This window comes from Colias croceus, chromosome 1, assembly GCF_905220415.1.
Source record: "Colias croceus chromosome 1, ilColCroc2.1".
Taxonomy (NCBI): domain Eukaryota; kingdom Metazoa; phylum Arthropoda; class Insecta; order Lepidoptera; family Pieridae; genus Colias; species Colias croceus.
Window position 1 is genome coordinate 9583794 of NC_059537.1, and position 21586 is coordinate 9605379.

The 21586-nt window shown below is 34.8% G+C and overlaps 1 protein-coding gene across 2 annotated transcripts in view; it reads right to left on the reverse strand.

Annotated features, from left to right (window-relative positions):
- Nucleotides 1–431: 431 nt before the first annotated feature.
- Nucleotides 432–21586, reverse strand: part of LOC123691636 (protein artichoke-like) — a 51437-nt gene continuing 30282 nt past the window's right edge. Inside the window, exons 2-3 of one of the 2 annotated variants that reach the window (XM_045636139.1) lie at nucleotides 15323–15408; nucleotides 432–3830 (exon numbers count right to left, since the gene is read on the reverse strand). In XM_045636139.1, coding sequence (XP_045492095.1) covers nucleotides 2075–3802 — 1728 coding nt within the window. In that variant the 5' untranslated portion in view covers nucleotides 3803–3830; nucleotides 15323–15408 and the 3' untranslated portion in view covers nucleotides 432–2074. Of the gene's footprint in view, nucleotides 3831–15318; nucleotides 15409–21586 lie in introns of both variants that reach the window. The other variant, XM_045636133.1, reaches the window with a different exon arrangement.

Below are 21586 nucleotides of genomic sequence, written 5' to 3' on the forward strand. Positions count from 1 at the left end.
TTGTTAGGGCATGCAGAGAATTAAGTCGGTGCATGTTGACAAAGATATATTTTATTTTATCTATCTTTTAAATTATCTTTCCTTTATTGAATTAAATATAATCGATAGAAAAAGTTCTTAATGAAGCCCATGTCATATTCAACATATTATTAGACACTAAACAAAATATAAATTATTATTTTTCTCGAATAATTAAGTTTATAGTTCAGTATCTAAGGTTGCGTAAGTCAGTAAATCTGAGTGACTGTGGATATTTTGATATTTTTCGCTGATACATCTCATTTCTTTTGAATATCATTTTGAAAGAGCAATATTAGTTTTAAATTGAAACTCTTTTTTTTTAATACGTTATTCTGTTTCTCTAGAAAGTGTTTTGTGATATATTATTGTAGATAGTAATAAACAGGAAAATAAAAATAATACAACAATAATAAATTTTAAATGGTTTATTTGTCGTTTGTTTCAATGCGTTATATATTTAAATAAGTTTCATAACAAAAGTTTAAGGTAGGTATAAATATTCTTATTCTATTATATGACTGTATGCGCTAATTAGTTATAATCTGGGTTATGATAGGCAATAAGGGACTTATACATGTATATGATATAAATGACATATAAAATTATTACAAGGGTAGATATTGTATTTAAGCCATCATATATGCTTCTAAATTTTCACGAAATCATAACAGTATTTCTTTATTTCTAACCACCTTAGAGATTCTTTCCAATAGTAATCACAAATTTCATTTTCTCGTATGGGTTAATAAACATTTAAATTGGCCGTATAATATTAATAAGTATAAAAATATTAATTCCAGAACATCTTATTAACAAAATGGTTACGTCTCATGAAATGAATCTATAAAAATAGCCAATAAATAATGTAAGTTAACTTCATTTTGTACCCCTTACCATCAGAGCAACTGGTTTATTGCGTATTATACATAAATATTATATCAATTGGGGATAAACTAAGAGTCAGATAGTTTGATACATGATCGAAAGTAATTTTATTGAGTCCTCATTCTTTTGTTTATTGATAGAAACAAAATATGAGTTAAATGTCTCTTATATTTAAATGACACTGAATGCAGGTAAACTACCCATATGGTATGTTATATAAATTATGATAAATCATTTAAAATAGCATGAACAGTAAAATATTTCATTTTCTCATACTCATCATCTATTGTTTAAACGATTTCCAAAAAAGCAAATTACCAGCCAGCGTAAACGAAAAACAACTGAAAAGTTACAGCACAGTTAGCTGGCTGACGGTTAATTATTCAACTCGTTAGTTATTCGAGTTTGTTGTTCAAGTTAGATTATTTAAAACTCTAGCGTGAAATTAAATTGATCATTATAAATTTCAGTAACGCATTTTTTGCACGAGTACGACATCTGACTCCCAGTCTATCCCCGATACGATTCTGTCAATGCTATGATTGTTCTAAGCGAATTATTACTTTATATTTCATTCCTAAATACAATTAGTATACTTTAACAATATTCTCAATAATAAAAGTTAACGCGTTATATTATAGTATGAAGTAAGTATTCTATATTGCTCATTTTTGTACAAAGTTTTCATAAAGTATTGGTGTTATTTCAGAAAATATAATTAATGTATAACTACAATTTAATTACATGATTTAAATATTTAATTACAATACATTAAAGGGCTTTAGATACTGTTTGAGGAACTACATAGTAAATAAACGAGGAATAAAGGTCTAGGAGGAAAATATACAACATCAAGTAAATGATGAGGTGAGGAACGGACGAAATATCAACGTAACAGCTAACAGACTAACTGTACATTAAGGATCGAGCGAAAAATATATTCACAATAATAATATCTAAACAAGTTAAGTACAAAATCGAAAACATTAAAAATTAACTTATATACATCTTTATATACAAAGCTATCACATCTTACAAATTCATATCACTATTTACATTATTGCAAGTTTTAGTACTCGTAGTCACGTCCGTGTTAATTGTCTTTTTTCGTGAAACGTTTGAATAATCTTATAATGTTATTCAAAACGTTTATCACTATAGCCTTATGTTACACATACACTATATGTGGTTTTTCAGGGGTCCGGTGTGGAGTAATAGTTTCATACGCAAACTGTTGATAAATGTGTTCTTCACTGTCCTCTTGGTAATAAGGATTCTTGTCCATGCTCTGCCAAGGTGGATTTAATGAATGGAAGTTATTGGTCACTGACGAACCAATCATTAGATATCTGTCTACTTCTCTTTTGTTGTCAGCTTCTCTCCCACGCGTCGTATAGACCAATCCATTGCCTAGTTTCGAAACGTCACCATTTAACATGACGCTAGTCATGACTTGTTTCGATTTATTTCCTTTACACTTTTTTAACGGTCCCATGAAGTACAAAACTCCACCAACTATACTAGTAATGATGCTAATTGTCATCACCACGATAGCAACCACTACCCAACCGCTGGAGCACCCGAATTCTGATTCTGGGATTTGTACAAAATGAATGCCCTTTAAGTGAATAGGTGCAGCACACTTAATATCTTCATAATCAATTTTCAATATAGTACTTGTATTTTCAGACTTTTTACTACGTATTTCACATTCTCTTCCCAGCTTCCAAAGCCATAGGAGCGAACAGTTACATACAAATGGATTGCCAGAAATTTCTAGCTCTTGTAATGTGTCGATTGGGAAATGAGATGCTTCAAGTGTTTCTAATGCATTATTTTTCATATAAATATGAGTCAATTTAGGATTTCCATGAAATAATCTCGGAGGCACTTCTCTCACTCTTAAATTTTCATTCATCCAAATCTTTTGTAGATTAATATTATCAACAAATGCTCTAGCGTCTATTCTCTCTAAATTGAATATTCTACTTAGATGTAAATGTTTTAAATGAAAGAGACTTTGGAAAGACAGTGATGTTATATTATAGAAGAAATTGCCACTTAAGTACAAGTGCGATAAATTAGATAATTTTGATAGTGCAGATGTAGGAATTGTTGTCATATTATTATCACTTAAGTCTAGATGCCGCAAGGATGGCAAATTATGTAATCCTAGTGGATCGATTTCTTCAATTATATTGTTATTCAAATCTAAATGTCTTAATTCCTTTAAGTACGGAATACCGTGCTCAGATATTTTCTGAATCAAATTTTCAGATAAATCCAGAAATTCCATACGAATAACAGTCAGTAAATTAACTGACGGTATTTCTAGTATAGAATTATTCTTTAAAGAAAGAATTCTCAGCGAAGATAAAGGTTCAAATGTGTCTGCCTCGAATGTCACCAATTTATTATTTGACAAATCTAGTCTTTCTAAAACTGAGAGATCTTTGAATGTTTGCACTTGTATAATGGATATCTCATTATTGGATAAATCCAAATCAATAAGTCTCTTCAGCCCAACAAATGTGTCCTTATCTAATTTTCTTAGTGCATTGTGACTTACATTAAGATGGGTCATCTCAATATTGGTATCAAAATTTTTACTACCTAAGTCTTGTACTCTGTTGTACGAGATATCGAGGATGGTTAGTTGCGTGTAGAAACCGAAGGTGTAGAGAAGGTTGTCGATAGCATTGTGGGTAAGGTTTATGTGGGTCGCTTCTGGGTTCAGTTGTATAGGCACAATTTCGAGGCCTGCGTTGGCGCAAGATGCCGCTCTGAGCGCGTCGTCGCAGGCGCATCGCGGGGGACACAAGGTACGAGCCGCTGCCGTCCATGCCCACGCCACCACTACCACCCAGCTCCAGTGTGCTACGCCGCGTGAGCCCATAACATTTCATATATGAGCCACCTAGTACCTGGAATAAAAGAAAATACAAATGTTAAATATGATAACAAACGTAATTTAGCAAACGCCTAATTTGATTTTCTTTGAACATTTTTTAGATTTAAAATTTGCATTACCATAACTAATTAAATACTTCTTTAAACGAGAGGGGAGAGTTGAACACAAAAACCTTATCATTATGATAAAATCTTAATCAAATTTCTGGTCCGAACTGCGCTGAACAAATGTATCCCTCCACCGCAATTATTTTGTTTGTGAAAGAGTAGGATTGTTGGATTAATATAAGATTTATACGTATTCTCGATAACAAAGTTTGTCCATTTACATTTTAGCCGCATACATTATTATAATACCATGTTCATATCGTTCTAATTTAATTTATAAGTTTTGGTTGTATGTTTTACAGTGATTAGCCAATCAGTATATTTAATGACATCATTGTAATTTTGTTAAACAATAAACAAAAACCATATAACGCTTACGGCACCACTAAAATAGGTATTATTGTTTACCCACGTTAACACACTATACATGTTTCTTCCTAGACTATCGTGCGTCTTACGAGAAACTTGTAGCTTGAACCCGTTTCACTAATCCTTTGCCGCCCGAACAATTCCTTCACAATACCTACCAAAACGCTCGGCTATTAACAAAGGAGCGTTTGGTACTTTAAATTAAATGTTCGGCTTTACAATTCGACGGAATGTATAATGAATAGCACCGTAACATCTGTTAACGAAAGCGAACGATCTCAAAAGTTTTCACGCGCGGGAATAACTAATTGCGAAGGTTGGAATTCAATTTATGGCTTCTAGTGTACCTCCAGGGAGATCACGCCATGCTAAAGTATTAATAATGCAAAACAGTGTCACGAAAAGTTTTTGATTCCCGATGCAAATTGAATTAGAAAACGAAGCAGGGCTGGAACTCGGCTCAGCACTTCGTCAGTTATTGTTGACTTGCTAAATGTTAATCCATTTATCTTAACCGATAAGTACAATGTTCGAAAGATAAAATTTACCCTCCGCGGAATAAATACAATTTTATGAGCAGTTAACGTTCTGAGAATTCGTCTTTGGGAGGACGTGAGAAGTCGACCTCTTTAGCCTCCCTTCGCAATTTGATATCATCCTGTACGAATGGATTACCCCATCGCGCCTGAATTACAGAAACCATACGTATACGCACATTCGATACATATCAGACCCGGTATTAAGATGGATTAATACCGTACCTTTTTATTAGAAGTTCAAACTTGGATTTAAAATTTTCATGATATCGACATTTATATGTAAATAATATATAGAATAGCTAAACTGTATTTATTGTGCCCTTTTGGGATTACTCAAAGGTGGTCGTGGTTAAGCGGCTTCTATAAAAGGGCCAAAAGGGAGGGCACGCCCTCTATTTCCGAGCCTAAACTGCTCCGGCCGGGACTCTTTTGTCTTTTAATTTCCTGTCCGCCAGTGCGCGTTGAGATCCTGAATTTCGCTTTCGTGAGCTTCGTTAACTTGTTTCGCCCTTTGTTGTTAGGTACTGAACTTTTCTATTACGTCACATCGATTGAAACCGCTAAATTCATTGGAAAATTTAAGAATTGCTGCCCCAAAAAGCGAATGAGCAACGATTTTAACGTCTTAATTTCGCTTTTATGTAACGCAAATGACTTTTGAACTTTGTTCTTTTGACATGATCAAAGATTGAGTGAAATTAAAGTTATATTTATTCTTGGAAACTTTTTAATTTATTTTTATACTTATGATTACTTACAATAGCATGGCTTTATAGCCCTAAGTAAGAAGTAAGTTCCCTTGTTCTGATGATTTAATTAAACGTGGAATTCCCAGAGACCAATAACTCTGTTATATCTATTACAAAGCTAACCGCTAACTATCGAAGATGCCAGTAATTTACTAAGCATTGGTAAACGGTAAATTCAATGTTAAAGGCAATGGTCTCACCACAATTAATAAATGTCAACAGCGTCGGGATATTTAAATTATTATCAAAACTATCCACTTAGTTGTATCTCATTGTGGTTTTAGTAATCAACGGAGGTAGCGAACGGTTCCCACTAAAGTTATCACGATGTTAATACAACTTGAGACATTACTAACACAAAGGACGGTTTACGAGGGGCGCCGAGACAATAAAACCAGTGTAAAAGTCGGCTAACCACTCCCCAGAAAATATCCGAACCCTCTCCACTTCGACTAGCTTAAGTCGTGCAATGTTTTAATAATACTCAGCTAAAAAATTACCCAGTAGTTGATTACGTTTTCGAAGCAGTGTTTGGAAATTGTTTTGACTCAGTTCTGTTTGTAGCACAAAATACACATGTTTGCGTTGGTTTTAAGCTAAGGACTGGTATAATGAGAAAACTTGGTCAGCTCCCGAGTCCAACGCTTCGAGACTCGGGTAAAACACAAAAAGCTGGCGAATGACAAGCGTTCTAAATGCAAGTGCAACTTCACGTTGAGTTCTACGAAAATAAATGACGGCATTCCTCTTCTTACGAAGAAATGTTGTAAATGGAGTTTGTAGAATCTGCAACTTTAAACAAATAGACGACTCTACATTAACAGAAGTAGATTTTGTAAAGTTCAAAGAAATGCATTTATATTGCATTGTTAACGATGGAACTTTAAATAATGTTCAATATGAATTCGAAATAAAGGAATAAAAAATTAATCATATTAAGTTGATATTAATTGAATTTCCATTGGTGTTCTAATTTCTAATTAGTCTCTCGGGCAATATTAATTAAATAATAACCAACATAACGATGATAAACTGTCCACACCCCTCACTAACAGATTTCAATATTGTGAGGGAACCACACCTGCTATAAGTTGTCCTTACTATTGATTTTGTAATCAAAGATCGATTAGAGAAATTCCTTTAGGAAATACGAGATAATGTTATGAATAGAATATAAATCAGTTATTCGTTCCGATTATAATCATGGTGATCCAACTAGGACTAGTTTATAAGTATATTATATACGTAAAGACGAAACAATATTATAAAAAACTTGTTTATATTATGTATTTGTAAACAAACAGAATGCTAATACTTAATATTGATGTTGCAAAAAACAAGAAAGTACCTCCATAATATCTTGGCAAAGTAACAAAAAAGGAAGTTCACGAACAAAACACCTACACAATTCCATTTTCTCTTTCATCGTAACGGAGCGAACTTAGTGAATCAGTCTTCTCTATGGGCGCTTTTATAAACGCAATAATGAGAAGTGCTAAAGCGGCATTCAGCTGTGAGCCATAACGAGGGCCGTCAATGAATCGTCCATGAGGCGGGACAAAACTTGCCTCTCGCGGGTTAATCGAGCCGCCGCGGCGCTCAGCCGCACAACGCCGCGCCAAGTCGCACACATGAGCTAGCCAAAGGGCTTTTAGCACCCGTTTGCTTTAGCTTTGACTTTCGTCACTCGCCTCCATCCGATACGGGCACGGATGAATAGTCAATGAATGAATTTAGGCCAGAACGGACGGCGCAGATTAAAACCATGTTTGTTCTCGCCTAACTCGATTCAAAATGCTCAGGCGTTGAATGCTTCATTTGGACGTTGTTTCGACCCACTGATAAATGAATGAGTTGTTTCTAGTCGCATTTTCAGTGTTCAATGTTCCAAAGACCTAGTTACAAAATAGGTATAGTCGTAAATAATCTTCAACGTAAACAAGTAAATATTAAATAGTATTTAAATTATTTATTTGTCTAATAAATTCAATTTTCATACAAAACTGCAATCGATATCACATTTCATTAAATAATATGTAATGGAAATTTTAGTCCAAGATCATAAATCTTTATAAATAAAAGGCGTCAGCCCTAATGAAGTTGTATGGAAGTCTGGAAAATTAGTCAATACCCTTAACCGATATGCGCATCTTGAACGGAATCGTCGAGGCTGAATAATGAAATAGCTCATTGAAGCGCTATCGTCACTCAGAAGCCATCGGAACGCGATCGCGCCGACCGAGCCCGAGCGAAAATCCCAAGGATTCCGTGTGAGATATCTGGCGGCTCTTTTAGGGTTATTTAATGGAGTGGGTTTTAGGCAAATGAGTCGAATACATCTCCTTCTCCTTACGTTGAAAAATCCGTGTTTTCGATAAATAAAGACCGGCCATGAAATAAATTAGCCCCGCACTTTGTCTTCATTCAGAACGCGAAGCCTTTTATGTGAATAAAAATTGGTAGACACTTATGGCAAATTGCCAATACGGGAAAATGGAAATAGTCTAGTTAGCGGAAGCGTACTCATTCTCAGAACGCCGCAAAAAGTAACAATAAAATTAAATGTAATTGTGCTTCGAAGCTGCGTGCTCACCGAAACACGTACGTTTATATTCAAATTTGAAACCATCAATGCGTGTGCATTAAGCCTTACAGCCAAGTGCAGATAATTGAAACCGTATACATATAGTTTTAACTGGTATTTATGAAAGCTGAATGCGAAATGCAGAGGTTTTAACCCGACGCGAGCGTAAAGCTATATATCTGTAGCTGTACGTCTGTACCGCGCTTAGCTCAGTCGCGTCTCGAAAAGAGTAACGTGCAACAAAATCCCACGTTTCAGTTTCCATTCCCTATTGCAACATACGGGGGATTTCCGGTAACGTATTCAAAGTTTGCAGGCGAGGCTACGGGGTTAGAACGTAATGCGTTTTATGAATGAATGAACGATGAATGGGAGGATTTCACTTCAAGTAACCGTTGGCCTGAGACAAGCGCAGCGATACGTGCAATGTGCCAGTTTTTGCACTGAGCCGTTTCGCATAAGCATTTCTTTTGCATTCAATTTGCTTCCGTTTTTTTACTGATCTAATATGAATTTTAATGAACAATAACAACGGTTTGTATTTTTATTTCAAGTATAACTGAAACTCGAAAGAAAGATATATACTTTCTTTACTTTTCTTTAAGATAAACTGAAAAACACTAAAAAGCTTCTTATTACCTTGTATTTTATCCGGGTGGTCTAAGAATCACCCTCCGGGAAATATAAAAAGAGCCGGCCAGTTACAACGACAGATTGATCACGTACTTTTCAACCAAAAAAGTAGCCTGTGAATACGAAGTTTTGAAGCATTCACAAGTACAAGACAAGGACTTCATTATGCCCGCTGTTTAAACCGTGAAAGAAAGAATTACAAGGAACCCGATATTATCCTTTTAAATTAAGCTTTTAAACCAGATTAAATTACAGCCTTATCCCTATACGATAGAGTCTAGATTTGTTTATGAAACTAGTATTATTTGTTAATAGCTCTATACGATGTCATCAGTGTATCAAGGCAATGTGATGATGTGATGTAAAACCAATAAATTTCGTAATACGCGAGTTGAATCGTCCATAGCCCTGTTACTATTTGATCAGAATCAAGAGGTATTTATTAATCAGTGTTCTGCAAATGGTTTGCGACGCTCAAAGGCTATATTGAGTTGATTAATACGATTTGCCCTTTGGACATTGATTGCATTACTAGAAGACCAAAACGACGAAAACTGTTAACTCGTCTAGAAAACGAGTCTCGTTAAAACGTAATTTGATTATCATTCCTTCGAGTGGAAAGTAGTTAAAAATATAAATAATCTAAATAAAATCATGCCTGTAGATACAACATAATAAACATAAAAGATACTAGAACATGACCCATAAATGTAAAGAGCGATCAATGATTTGAGTTAAATTGCATTACAACGGGCTTCAATTATAAAAGTAGTTCATTGAAGTACTCGGTACTCTGTTACAACCGTTTTATTGTAAAAACGGCTAACAAGGCTTAGAATGCCTAGCGGGATCACATCCTGGGCTATGCAATAATGTGAGTAAAAAGCAGGCATGTATGTACCGCAAGACAGACTAGCTCCATCTTATCAGTCGCTTCCGGAGGTCAGTGTCCTGACCACGAGATAGCGTGATTTATTGCGGACGATATGTCTCTATGGATATTGGATACATTGTCAATACATTGTATTCGGAATAGATTTAACTGCTATTGATGCTTGATACGGCTATAAAATGGTATAAAATATATCAGATGATTGATCAAAGTTCTCATTTTGAATCATTAAATCTCGCTAAAAACAACGTCGTGTATATTCTTAAAATTAATTTTGACACGTAATAAAAATTCAAGTAACAAATAAACGTTACATTTAACAGAAATATGAGCATAATGTTAGTTAAAAATTAAAATACAAATTGCTTGTGAAACTGATGTTTTTCAATAAACAATATTTTATTCATGATTTTCAATATAAAACACACTGCATCAAAGCATTGCTAAAGCTTTTCAAGCATGACAATATTACACAAAGACGTGCGAAGTTGTTGGACAAGTTTCTATAAACTCCTTTGGAAGAGTAGCGTTTGCAGTTTCCATCGCTATAAGTTCCTAGACAACAGATTTCTACAACAAGATTCATTAAAATATCTAAATGCTAACTTGGGGCGTCCGTGTCTATTAAAAGTTAGTTATTTGCAAAACATATCTTTATAAGGTGCTAATTATTAACATCAAAATTCTAAACTTAGTTTACGTGGGTGTTCGTTAACCTCAAAGTTGTGGATATATTATTTAGATTAATTAGTAATCATCATCATCATCATCATCATCAGCCCATATACGTTCCCACTGCTGGGACACGGGCCTCCTATGAGGGTACAGGCCATAATCCACCACGCTGGCCAAGTGCGGGTTGGCGGATGACACATGTCGTCGAACTTTTTTTTTTTTTTTGTTAAATTCTATAAGTCTCATTAGTAATCAACATACATATAATTGACAATATAAGTAACAACATATTAATAATTTCAACGACGATGAAAACCCCTCAAATCCTAATAGGAACGTATCAACACAAATCCGAGTAGTTCAAATTTCATGAAATCGAACCTCATATCTATGAAACTCCCATTTACCTTCAAAATGCGTAGTGTTTATGAGACATCTCCCACGAGATCGCCTACCACAACCGCATGTTATCCGATGATCTATCTACGGTAGAGGACGTATCGATTACATATACAAACACCAATCTAGCCAATACACTTAAGGAATAAGAACTATATTCGTGTATCAAATATATCTAAAGAGTCGTAAGATTTTAAGGCAAGAGATATCGGTTACTAATCGGGGCCGGCGTGTATAAATCAAAATTGGTAAATGGACCATAAAAAATAAGTTTAATGGTAAGTCAATGTGTGATGGGAAAATAGTGTAATAAACAAAACATCAATGTTTATAACTATTTATGCGACGACTTCGTAATTAGATACTAAAATGATTTAAGTATCTACGTAAAAAAATAACATTAAATTCTATATTAGAAACCGAGTTTAGAGTGAAAGCAATGCTCTCGGTAAAAGTTAGAAAACGTTTCTTGAATACAACTCTCAAAGAATAAACCCTTGTGGTCTTCAAACCACTAAGTGTTCCGTTCGTATCAAATGTAGAGTAAGCCAAATTCAAAATGTTCCCACCGTTTCGCTTCACCGCCCATGAATATAACATTTCAAACTTCCATAATTATTTTTCTCGTGAACCAATACAACAATTATAGCATTCGTCACGATCTCAGAATGATTTGAGACTATATAATGAATCGTTATAAAAAGCATTGGGAATGCTCCGTAATTCACTTTACTTCGTAGCATGTACAATAGATCACATTTCGTATTACAGTTTCGAATATTTCGTTATACACTTGTTTTGAAAGTTAACCAATAAAATAAAATTTAAAATTGCGTCTTACATTTAATAACGTTCAAAAGACTATATTCTAGCGCCGCGCCAAACTTTCAATATACCGTCACATAATTTTATCCAAGTAAAATGGGAATATTTGCATGTTGGATCTAAGCGTCGCTGCGAACTTACACGCTCCTACGCTTCATAAAAAACTTACGTGTAGTACATGTAGTACAAGCATCGCCGTCTACCAAGTTTCAGGCGTTCGTGAGACCTCCGAATACAGTTCATGAGTAAAACGTTCTCTCGTACCTACATGAGACATAACAATATAACAATGAAACTATATCCCGTGCGAGACTGAGGTACAAATAGCCCGCCCTATTCGAATTCACGTCAAGTCGTCGTATTTGTAATTCAACACTGAGTCCCCGCGTATGTATTGTTTCACCTACGACCGCTAAAGGGGAAGCTCTTTGTTCATAAAACATTTATTAGTCGCGAATCGTTAATGAATTTGGCTTGAGGCTGTTCAAATTAGGCAAGTAGGGCGAAGCGGTGCCCTTGACTTGACAATATTGCGATCCGTAAATACGGAAATGTAACCACAATGACAATTTGGTGCTTAGTCGACATCCGTTTTCTCCTGTTTAAATCTTATTTACTTGGTCCTTTTGTTTAAAATGTAAAAGATGGATCAAATTGAATGAATTTTACGTACAAAGAAAAACTTTTAAAATAAACAATACGCATCACAATCCACAACCATTGAAACAAAAATATCTAACATGAGGATTTCGACCAAAAAATAATTTATATTGAAATTAATACAAAACTCATGAATAATCAACAAACTTTTATTTCCTTTCAATTCCAGCGCCATATATTACTGAAAAAATATATTCATGAATTCGTAAACAAGTCTTCAAAGTTGACTACAACGATTGAAACAGGTGCGGTATTAACGGAAAGCTCATAAATATAAAGCAATAATTATGTTAAGGCGCGGCCCAATAACGTTAAAACCACGTAACAGAAGCCGAGAACTGTAAACTTAGATTAGATCGATTTTGTGGAATGGCCATTTCAGAGACCTAAAGTCGATACATAGGTGTAGCAATTCCAAGGGATCTCTAATTTCGTAAAGCCAGTAAACCGCCGTCGAGATGACGAACTAGCTGGAACCGAGGAGATACTCTTCATTAAGGCAGGGAGGAGCGACCCGCGGAGGGGAGGGGAGGGGACGGGCGATGGCTTTATGGGACAATTTGCATTTACACGAGCCCAAGCACAGATTACGCCAGCACTTATCCGCCTGTCGAAATGAGACTCACCTCCCGCACCGCTACAGCCTACGACCAAACAAGCCTTTGTTTATATTACGCTGAATTTTTAACCGTCATTTGTTTTGACGGCACGCTCCTTAAACATGACGATATTCATTGCTAAAATGCTTTATTGTTTAATATTCGGTAAGCTTTTTTGCGATTCCATTTTCTGATTACGAGCTTTTATAAATATGAACGCCGATGAATAACAGTTTTTGAAAGGCAAGTCACGATTGTGTTACACTAGATAAGCGTGCTTCATAACGTTGTATTATCATTTATAATGTAAAAGCCTTCAACAGAGAGCTCATAGTCGGGAATATATTGACATAAACTAAACATAATATAGGTACAATTGAACACAAAAGCGTGTGCACACATAAACCTCTCCAGAACTGTTCCGAAATTTCCACTGACCCACTTATACCTTTGAATTGGTCAGACAAAAGCACGTCAATGCAGGAACATCATTCTGAGCGGCCATCTAACATCAATTTAGAGCCCGTATGAGAAATGACACCACTCGATTACGGAGCAAATTTCAAACGAAACTACGCAATCCCAAACTTAAATTTTATGGCCTTTAAATAATTCCTCCGAGATACAAAAACCACCCATAGTTTCAATTAAGAATCGATATTACTTATAACGAAATGTAATCAATGGCAGACAATATAATTTAAAAACTATTTTTGACAAAAATGAACAAAACAATACAACTCGATCCGTTGTAAATTCAACAGAACTTTGTTACACGTTGTGAATAAAAAATATTTTGATATAATAGTTTATATGTTCATAGAATTGCCAGCTGTCTACAGTCAAATATACCGTATCCAAATATTAAGTTAGCTTAAAGCATAAATATTCATTGAAGCTCACGATCGAGCTATTTGCCACAGTGTCGCCACTGCACGTACCTACTATACCCTTAATCAGGGAAATTGCTAAGTAACCGAGCTGTACCAAAGTTTGTATGATAATGAAATAGCGGAATTGTTACACGAACGTACCCTGTTTGAATTTACCTATCGATAATATTAAGGTGGAGTAATTTATTTGAGTTGAGTTCTATGATTTGAATGGCTGTGTTATATCACTATTGCTGCTTGAATACTCATTCGATGCGTAACCCAAAATTATTATGAACGAATAAAAACTTTGCCTGCGGGCTTAAAAATGATACCTACCTAAAAAATTCCACCTGCAGGCGTATTTAATGTTTATTAGATCTTCGTTTTAAAGAGCTTCTAATTACGAGCATTTTTGTTACATTTTAATCTAAAAATAAAACCTATCATTTTATTTGAAAATTTAATCAGTATCGGTATCCATCACTTGGGCCCGGCTGTCGCTTGTGGTCATTTGAATTCAGCGAGACGTGAGATTGACCGATTGAACACGCGTTGGAAATCTACATAGCTACATGTCTGAGCCAAAAACTGTATTGAAAAGTTTAGCAAGAAAATATCAACACATAGAATTTACATATGACTATTATTTATGAATTTATGAATAAGAACAAGATCACTTAAACTGATGAAATGTAACGTATGAAATGTAAGCAATATTTTAAAATATTTTTCCATTTTAGTTTCATGTGGATATTTACATAGTCTTATATCAAATAAGAGCACGAGTTATGTAAAATTTAACTTCACGAAATTATTTTAAACATTTTTTCCACGAAATGTTTTCCAAGATAAAATGTTATTCATAGCAATTTTAGTAATGGCTTTTTAAACATTTATTTATGACGATTATTTTTATTACAATCGAAGATCTGTATTCTTCGACTCTTATCAAGTGGAGACTGAAGCTTGATTTACTAATTTCAAGTATCTAGACATTTTGTATTTTCACACAACAGGACATTTATCCATGCTCTATGTAATTTTGGGGCAACATGAACGGGTACAATAAGACAAATAGGAAGAACTTTAATCAGGTCCGATTTCCGATTTCCAACTGGTTCTCACAAACTCAATCGCTTTAATGCATCCAAGATAATCTTTTGCGAAGTTGCACGTTTGGTATCTAGCATGCAAAAAAGTATACTCATAAAGGTTGCATAAAAGAACAATTTTTTGCAATAGCCATACGAAACCGGAACCGAAACGCTGCAATTGTGAAACGAAACAGTTTTTCAATCTCGGTACAAATGGTGGAACATTTACAAAGCTTAGAGGGAACACCGCACAAATGGTCCGCAGGTGTTGTTCTATTGAAAAAAGATACAAATCACCCCTTTCTTTTGATTTTCATGACAAATTGGTGAATGTGGACGGTATGCTGTTAGTACCTTGCAAGCTTGTTTTATGTTATACATATTTATTTGTATATATAGGATTCAAAGTTAGGGAACAACATTTAAACTATTTTCTTTTTTAGAAAACCAAAGTTTTTGTAATAATAGACAATATAAATAATTGTGGGTTCGTTAACTTACCTACCTAATTATAGGCAGTGGCTTGATGTTATAACGCTGCAGAAATCCAATTCATTAGCTTTTGGTTTTGTTTAGGACTGCAACTAAAATCTGAAACAATGAAAATATAATTTATTAAATACTGTTCTATAATGGATAAATTATTATTTAAATGTCATCAACAATTCGTAGCACTTTCTCAATATAATCATCACTCATAATATTTACTATCTTCTAAAAGCACTATTACAAGCATTATAATGCTTCGATAAAGGATATTCAGGTTTAAGACCCCATAAAACAGACCTTCATAAATGAGAGTTTATGGACCCTCGTAATTCATGATCTTTCTTACTACTAACTACGCGAGTATTTCTTGTCTGTAAACATTAAGAGCGAAGCATAAAAGTTTACGGCTGCCGCACCAATTTTCAAGAACACGGTTAAAATACAATTGGTTCCTTATATATATACTATATTTAATTACGGAGAGAAAGTTTTAAATTCGGATCAGATAGCTTACGCTTTCATCGCGCAGAAGTCAGACGTCGCCCGCATTAGATCCGCGATATAACTTTTCCGGGCGAAACGAACTTTAAAACAAAGCGCGCAGAAAAGTCGGCCGGCACAGGTGTCCCGAGTGCTTCATACTCTAATCAAGTGGAAATGTTTGCTCGGACGGACGGACGGGCCTACACAGGACGAGCCGCTCATTCACATGAATGCCACACGCGACCTAATGGAATTCAATTCACATGCGCCCAATATCAAACAAAAATCTCAGCTCCAACTTTTGCGAAAGTCCTTTGAGATACCTTTTTCAATTTCGCTGAAACGGACAAAAGATACTCCTAAAACACAGTCCTAAATAAGCAAGAGTGAATTATAGCCATTTGGCTTAATACCTCTCAGTTAGTACACGGGCTTGAATAAATGCTGGTCAAACAAAACTTGAGCTTATCTCAGAGAATTGTATTGCATGAACCCGTCTGAGCAAAATACGCAGCGATGGACGGATAGCGAGTGAACAAGCGAGCATTCTTTTGTTTCCATTATGGATAAGCGCAACTCGTTATGTGTAGAGCCGAGTAAACCTTTTGACATTTCGCTAAAGGGTTCATTTCGGCTGATTAATGTTGTAATTCCTTCGGTTGCACGTACAAAAAAGACAGTGGAAGCATTTATTCGTTGACGGCTCGTGAGAGAGAGAAAAATGAAGGGAATTTATCTGAAGCGTGTATCGTGGCGAGCGGCTGACGGGGATCTATTTTAATGCAGCGCTATTATACTGAGAATTGAAAATAAATGTATGAAAGCGAAAAATGGACAGCGCATGCATCATATTTCGTAAACCCATGAAATGTATTAATTATTTTGAAAGATAATAATTTTTTAAGAGGAATGAATGCAGCATTATAAACTCATTAATTATTATTGAGCGGTAAAATTAAGTATTTAGTCTCAAAATGCAAGTTTGAAGTGAAAATACTTTTAATTAAATTTTAGTTATATCGTTGAAAGGAAGCCTTTCTCCAACGATATATCATCATCGTTCCTTCCTAGCGCTAGCTCCAAATAACTGTCTATTTGCAATTACGCCCTTAATATAAAGTTTGTAGCGCAAAGCTAAACAAGAGCACCTGCCACAAAGGCGAGCGTTAGGCTCCAGTTAACAATCTAGCTCATTAGCACAGTATTTCCTTTGCTCAGCTAGAGAAAAAATCGCGTAGATTAATTCGACTTTGCTCCTGTAATTTTTTCAACGCGTTAACGAGGTAACTCCGAGCGTACGTAACTAAGTTGCGCGATGTAGCGACTTTGGTCGTGCCGCTTTCAGACTGCAGCGTCCTGCTTAATTTTCTTTTCAAACTCTTTAAAATTTCCATCGCTTTTAAGATTCGCTCGAAAACGCTTTGCTGTAAGAAATTATGTAGCTACTATGCAAATTCCTAAGTAATTCAGCTATTGCGCTCGGAGCCGAACTGGATTGAAGTTTATAGTCAGTTATTGCTTTTAAATTTTAACGTGAACCTTTTCAGGGGCGCATTTATATTTCGAAAGCTGCAAGGTAAAGAGAGTGGGTAATGCATTGCTACATTACATTTTCTATATGGATGCACCAAGTGATTAAAGTGATCCTACTTTCGTTTTACGGCTTTGATTAAGCCTTATTATAAGTCCCATCGAGGCAGTGAATAATTGACATCATTTAAGACATTGTCCTATCTTTTGAAATAAATCTTTTTATTGCATTTCTAAAGGTTTGTCTAGTCGTATTATCTCCTTGTAAGACATAAACAAACGTGGGCGGCTGTTTATTTAGGAACCTGCAGAACATTTGTATGAAACTGGTCGGGGCTGTCATTTAATGTATCAACGATTTATAGAAGACCTGTTGTACCTTTCTTGGGTTAGATAGACACGGTTCGGTTATAAATAATTCCCTTATCTATTCTAAACTAGATATTATTTAAATCTAATGAACGGTATATTAATTGAATGATATTACAAATGCTCTTACATTATTGATTTTATAATTACGCAGCACCTAACAATAACGCCTTCAATATTAACAGTATTTCCCAAAGGGTCAAAAAGTGTTATCTCACAAATCTATTAAACCAGTCCTGAAATAAACACATTCCATTCGAAATAAAACGAATAAACACGCAAAGGCACATTAAGAACGATTCAAAACGTCAAAACATCAGATTTCATTCCGAGAAAACAAAACTTGACGATGTTCTGAGAACGCTCGACTGCCATCTTAATAACCACTCATGTAACTTGAACTTATAATTATGCATCGGGTTTACACAATTTAATGTAAACTATATTTAGTACCATTTATGTATAATGCTCACTGGTGAGTCATGGTAATTAAATTACTGGGAACATGTTATCATTTTAATAAAGATTCAAATATTTTTTTAAACAATTATGAACGAATATCAGGTTGCAAATTAGCTATCAACCATGAAAAACATTTTTTCGGGCTACTGAATGTCTTATTAGCTTCCAACATTATTGAATCTATAATAACTGTAGCATAACAATATTGACAATATAAGCAGTACAGACAATATTATTAAACTTCGGTCAAAGAATGTCAATAGCGCCTCATAATCTTTTTATCATAAAGAACAACTTCAAGGTACAAACAGACAAGCGATGAGAACCAAAACTCGAGAGTTATACAAATCCACTCAAACAATCTTGAAGCTCACAATTCCTATCAAATGGAACCCAATATTGTTCTCGAACCAAACGGACGTCAAATCAAAACGTTGTGACGGAACATGCAGGTGCGTGTCAGTAATTAAATAAACATTTAATTACATCTCAAACTAATGTATGTACGAGCATGTACTGAGAGCGTCTTCAAACACGAGATAGTCACGTTGAAGCTCAGAGCAAATAGTGTCTAATCTATTTGGATTCCAGTTCACGTTGTAAACGTTAATTCGGGGTGGTTTATTATTTTTATGAATACAGTAAATCCAGACGTGTTTAAGGATGTGTGGGAACAAAACTGTGTTTAATTTTTAAATGAAACTAATTTTAAATATCAAGTCTTTGTCTTATTTACTTTATTGAATTAGATAAATAACCCGTAAAATGCGTAATTATTAAACTAATGATGTTACTATCACGAATGGTCATAATAACATTTGTACACAACTTCCCCCATATTATATTATTACCTACTAGCTTTCCGCCCGCGGCTTCGCCCGCTTTATCTAAAACCTAATAAATTATATACTAAAACCTTCCTCTTGAATCACTCTATCTATTAAAAAAACCGCATCAAAATCCGTTGCGTAGTTTTAAAGATTTAAGCATACAAAGGGACATAGGGACAGAGAAAGCGACTTTGTTTTATACTATGTAGTGATGATTGACACTAATACTTACATTCTATTCAATACAATTTTCAATATAAAATATACACATTTGTAGCCTTGCGTTTTCACAGCGACATAGCCTGCGGTTAGCTGTAATAGTGTAATGTTATGTAGACAAGTGATATAACGGCGACCCCACCTTGCGCGTCTCACGCGATAGGGTGACTTACTGTACGGTACACTCGAACAGAACTGTGCACGTTTAAATTGTGTTTGTAATGATAATAATTAATTCCATACACTATACTCGTAGGTTTTTTTGGTGCTAGACTTTCACGCGCAAATGCTAATAACATACAGCTTGACAAACTGACGGTTTAAGTTGATTGATGACAGGTGTCAAACTGTTGTTGTTAATCAACAACAGCTGTTAAATGAAGCATATCGTTTTTTTCTTAACTCCACAATGTTATTGAACTATAGCGTCTCGATCAAGCATGCAAATTATTTAACAGAAACCCGTAATTACATCGCTGAGCATAATTAAAGTTTAACTCTTTTCCTTGCAACTGTACCGAGTCGGACGTAGAGTTTTTGAATTATTATTAATCATCATACGCTGTACGCTTGGTTATAACGAATAAAAATGCAAAAAAAAAAAACACATTTAATTTCAGCTAGACGAGGGGAATTGGCGCCCTCTCTAATTAATTAGATACCCACCTGCTATAAAACATACTGCGTGGCTAAGTTCGTCAGTGAAAATATTTTTCCAAATAGTTAATTACGTGTCACGAATTTGATAAGAGCGTGTTTTAAATATTTATTTTACATTTTAATTAACAGTCAGCTGTCGCGAACAGTTTTAACGCAAAGCCGTTTACAATAACTGTGTGTTTGTGTGAAATATTTTGGGGTTGAGGGGCAAGAGTCATTACATAATTGCGGTTAATATAATGTTTGTTAAATGCGCATTCACATAAATTAAGAACTGCTGTTTACGTACTGTATAAACAATTTTATACAAAACATACACAGTATAATATATCTAATATACAAGTACACTTTACATATTGATTACTTATGGACTTAAATTTTGGATTCATTGACCATATCTGTTGACAAGTAATAAGTGTAAGACAATTTATCGGTTATACTTATCCGAGAGAACAGATAAATTATGATAATGATTTAAAAATTTAGTAAATGCTTTTTAAAACGGTATATCAGAAGCCTGTTTCAATTATACCTTTGGGAGCATTTGTCAAACCCGCCGGTGGGTGGCGGCCACATATCGCTACGGACTCTATTTTTACATTCATTTCAATAAATCGCTACTCAAAAATTTTGGAATCATGTAACGATATCTCTTTTCAAACTATTGTGTGGTCGAACATTTAACGTTTTGAATTATTATACCATTCTTAGCAGTTTCAAATTCGAATAAAGAGATGCGTTGTCGCATACAATTGATATGTAAATTTAACAAAGAGAATCTGTAGAAAATTATTGTACACATATATACAATATTGTTATCTTTTCAAATCATCTTGGCTTTGTATTTAATGAATTAATCTTTCCAACTCTGCCTTTGAAATGAATTTCATATCAAAGCTTATTTTAAAGTCTTCCCGCTTATAACCTTATAACTGGTAGTATCAAGACATTTAATAAATGTCAGATAAATGAGCAATAATCCGAGGCAGTCATTGGCCGGATCATAACCAAACATCTTCGGTAAGTCAGAGAGGAGTCACGGCGAATGAAAAACGACCTCCATTAAGGAAGTGAATACATTTAAAATAATCGGCTTAGTCGTCCGACGTTGACGTATATTCGTACTTATCTCACGGAGATACCGACACAGATATCCAGAACTAATCCCTTACACAAACATCTGAAAAAGACTCGGCACTCCTTGTTGGGCGACGCGAGTAATTGAATGGGCTACGGCCGTCTCTTCGATTTGAACAAAAGTGTCTAATAATTTATGCCTATAATCTGACGCGCGCCTCGCTCGCAACGCTTTCATTCGTTTTTTGGAATCACTACACTGCTCTTTGTTGAATTCAGATATTAAGTTCACAATGGCGGCGACAGTCACAATATTACTAGCGTGCGCGTTCTATATCCAGTTCTTTATTCGCTGTCAAGCCACAGTATTTATATGTAGCTGGATTAAGCGACAGATACCAAAAACTCTGCGTTATTTTGATTACTGAAAAGGATAGATTGAGTTCACGTGTCTTTTGACTTGATAGTCCATAATAACATTTTTTTATAAAGTATGATAAGACTCCTGGTTAACATGCTCAGGACGTCGCAAAAATGTTTAATATAATACGCAATTTTTCATCTTTGAAGTATAAACTAACGGTAATAGAATAATACAGAAACAAACGCACGGAATTAACTTTAACGATTCATTTAAAGTTTGTGAAGCA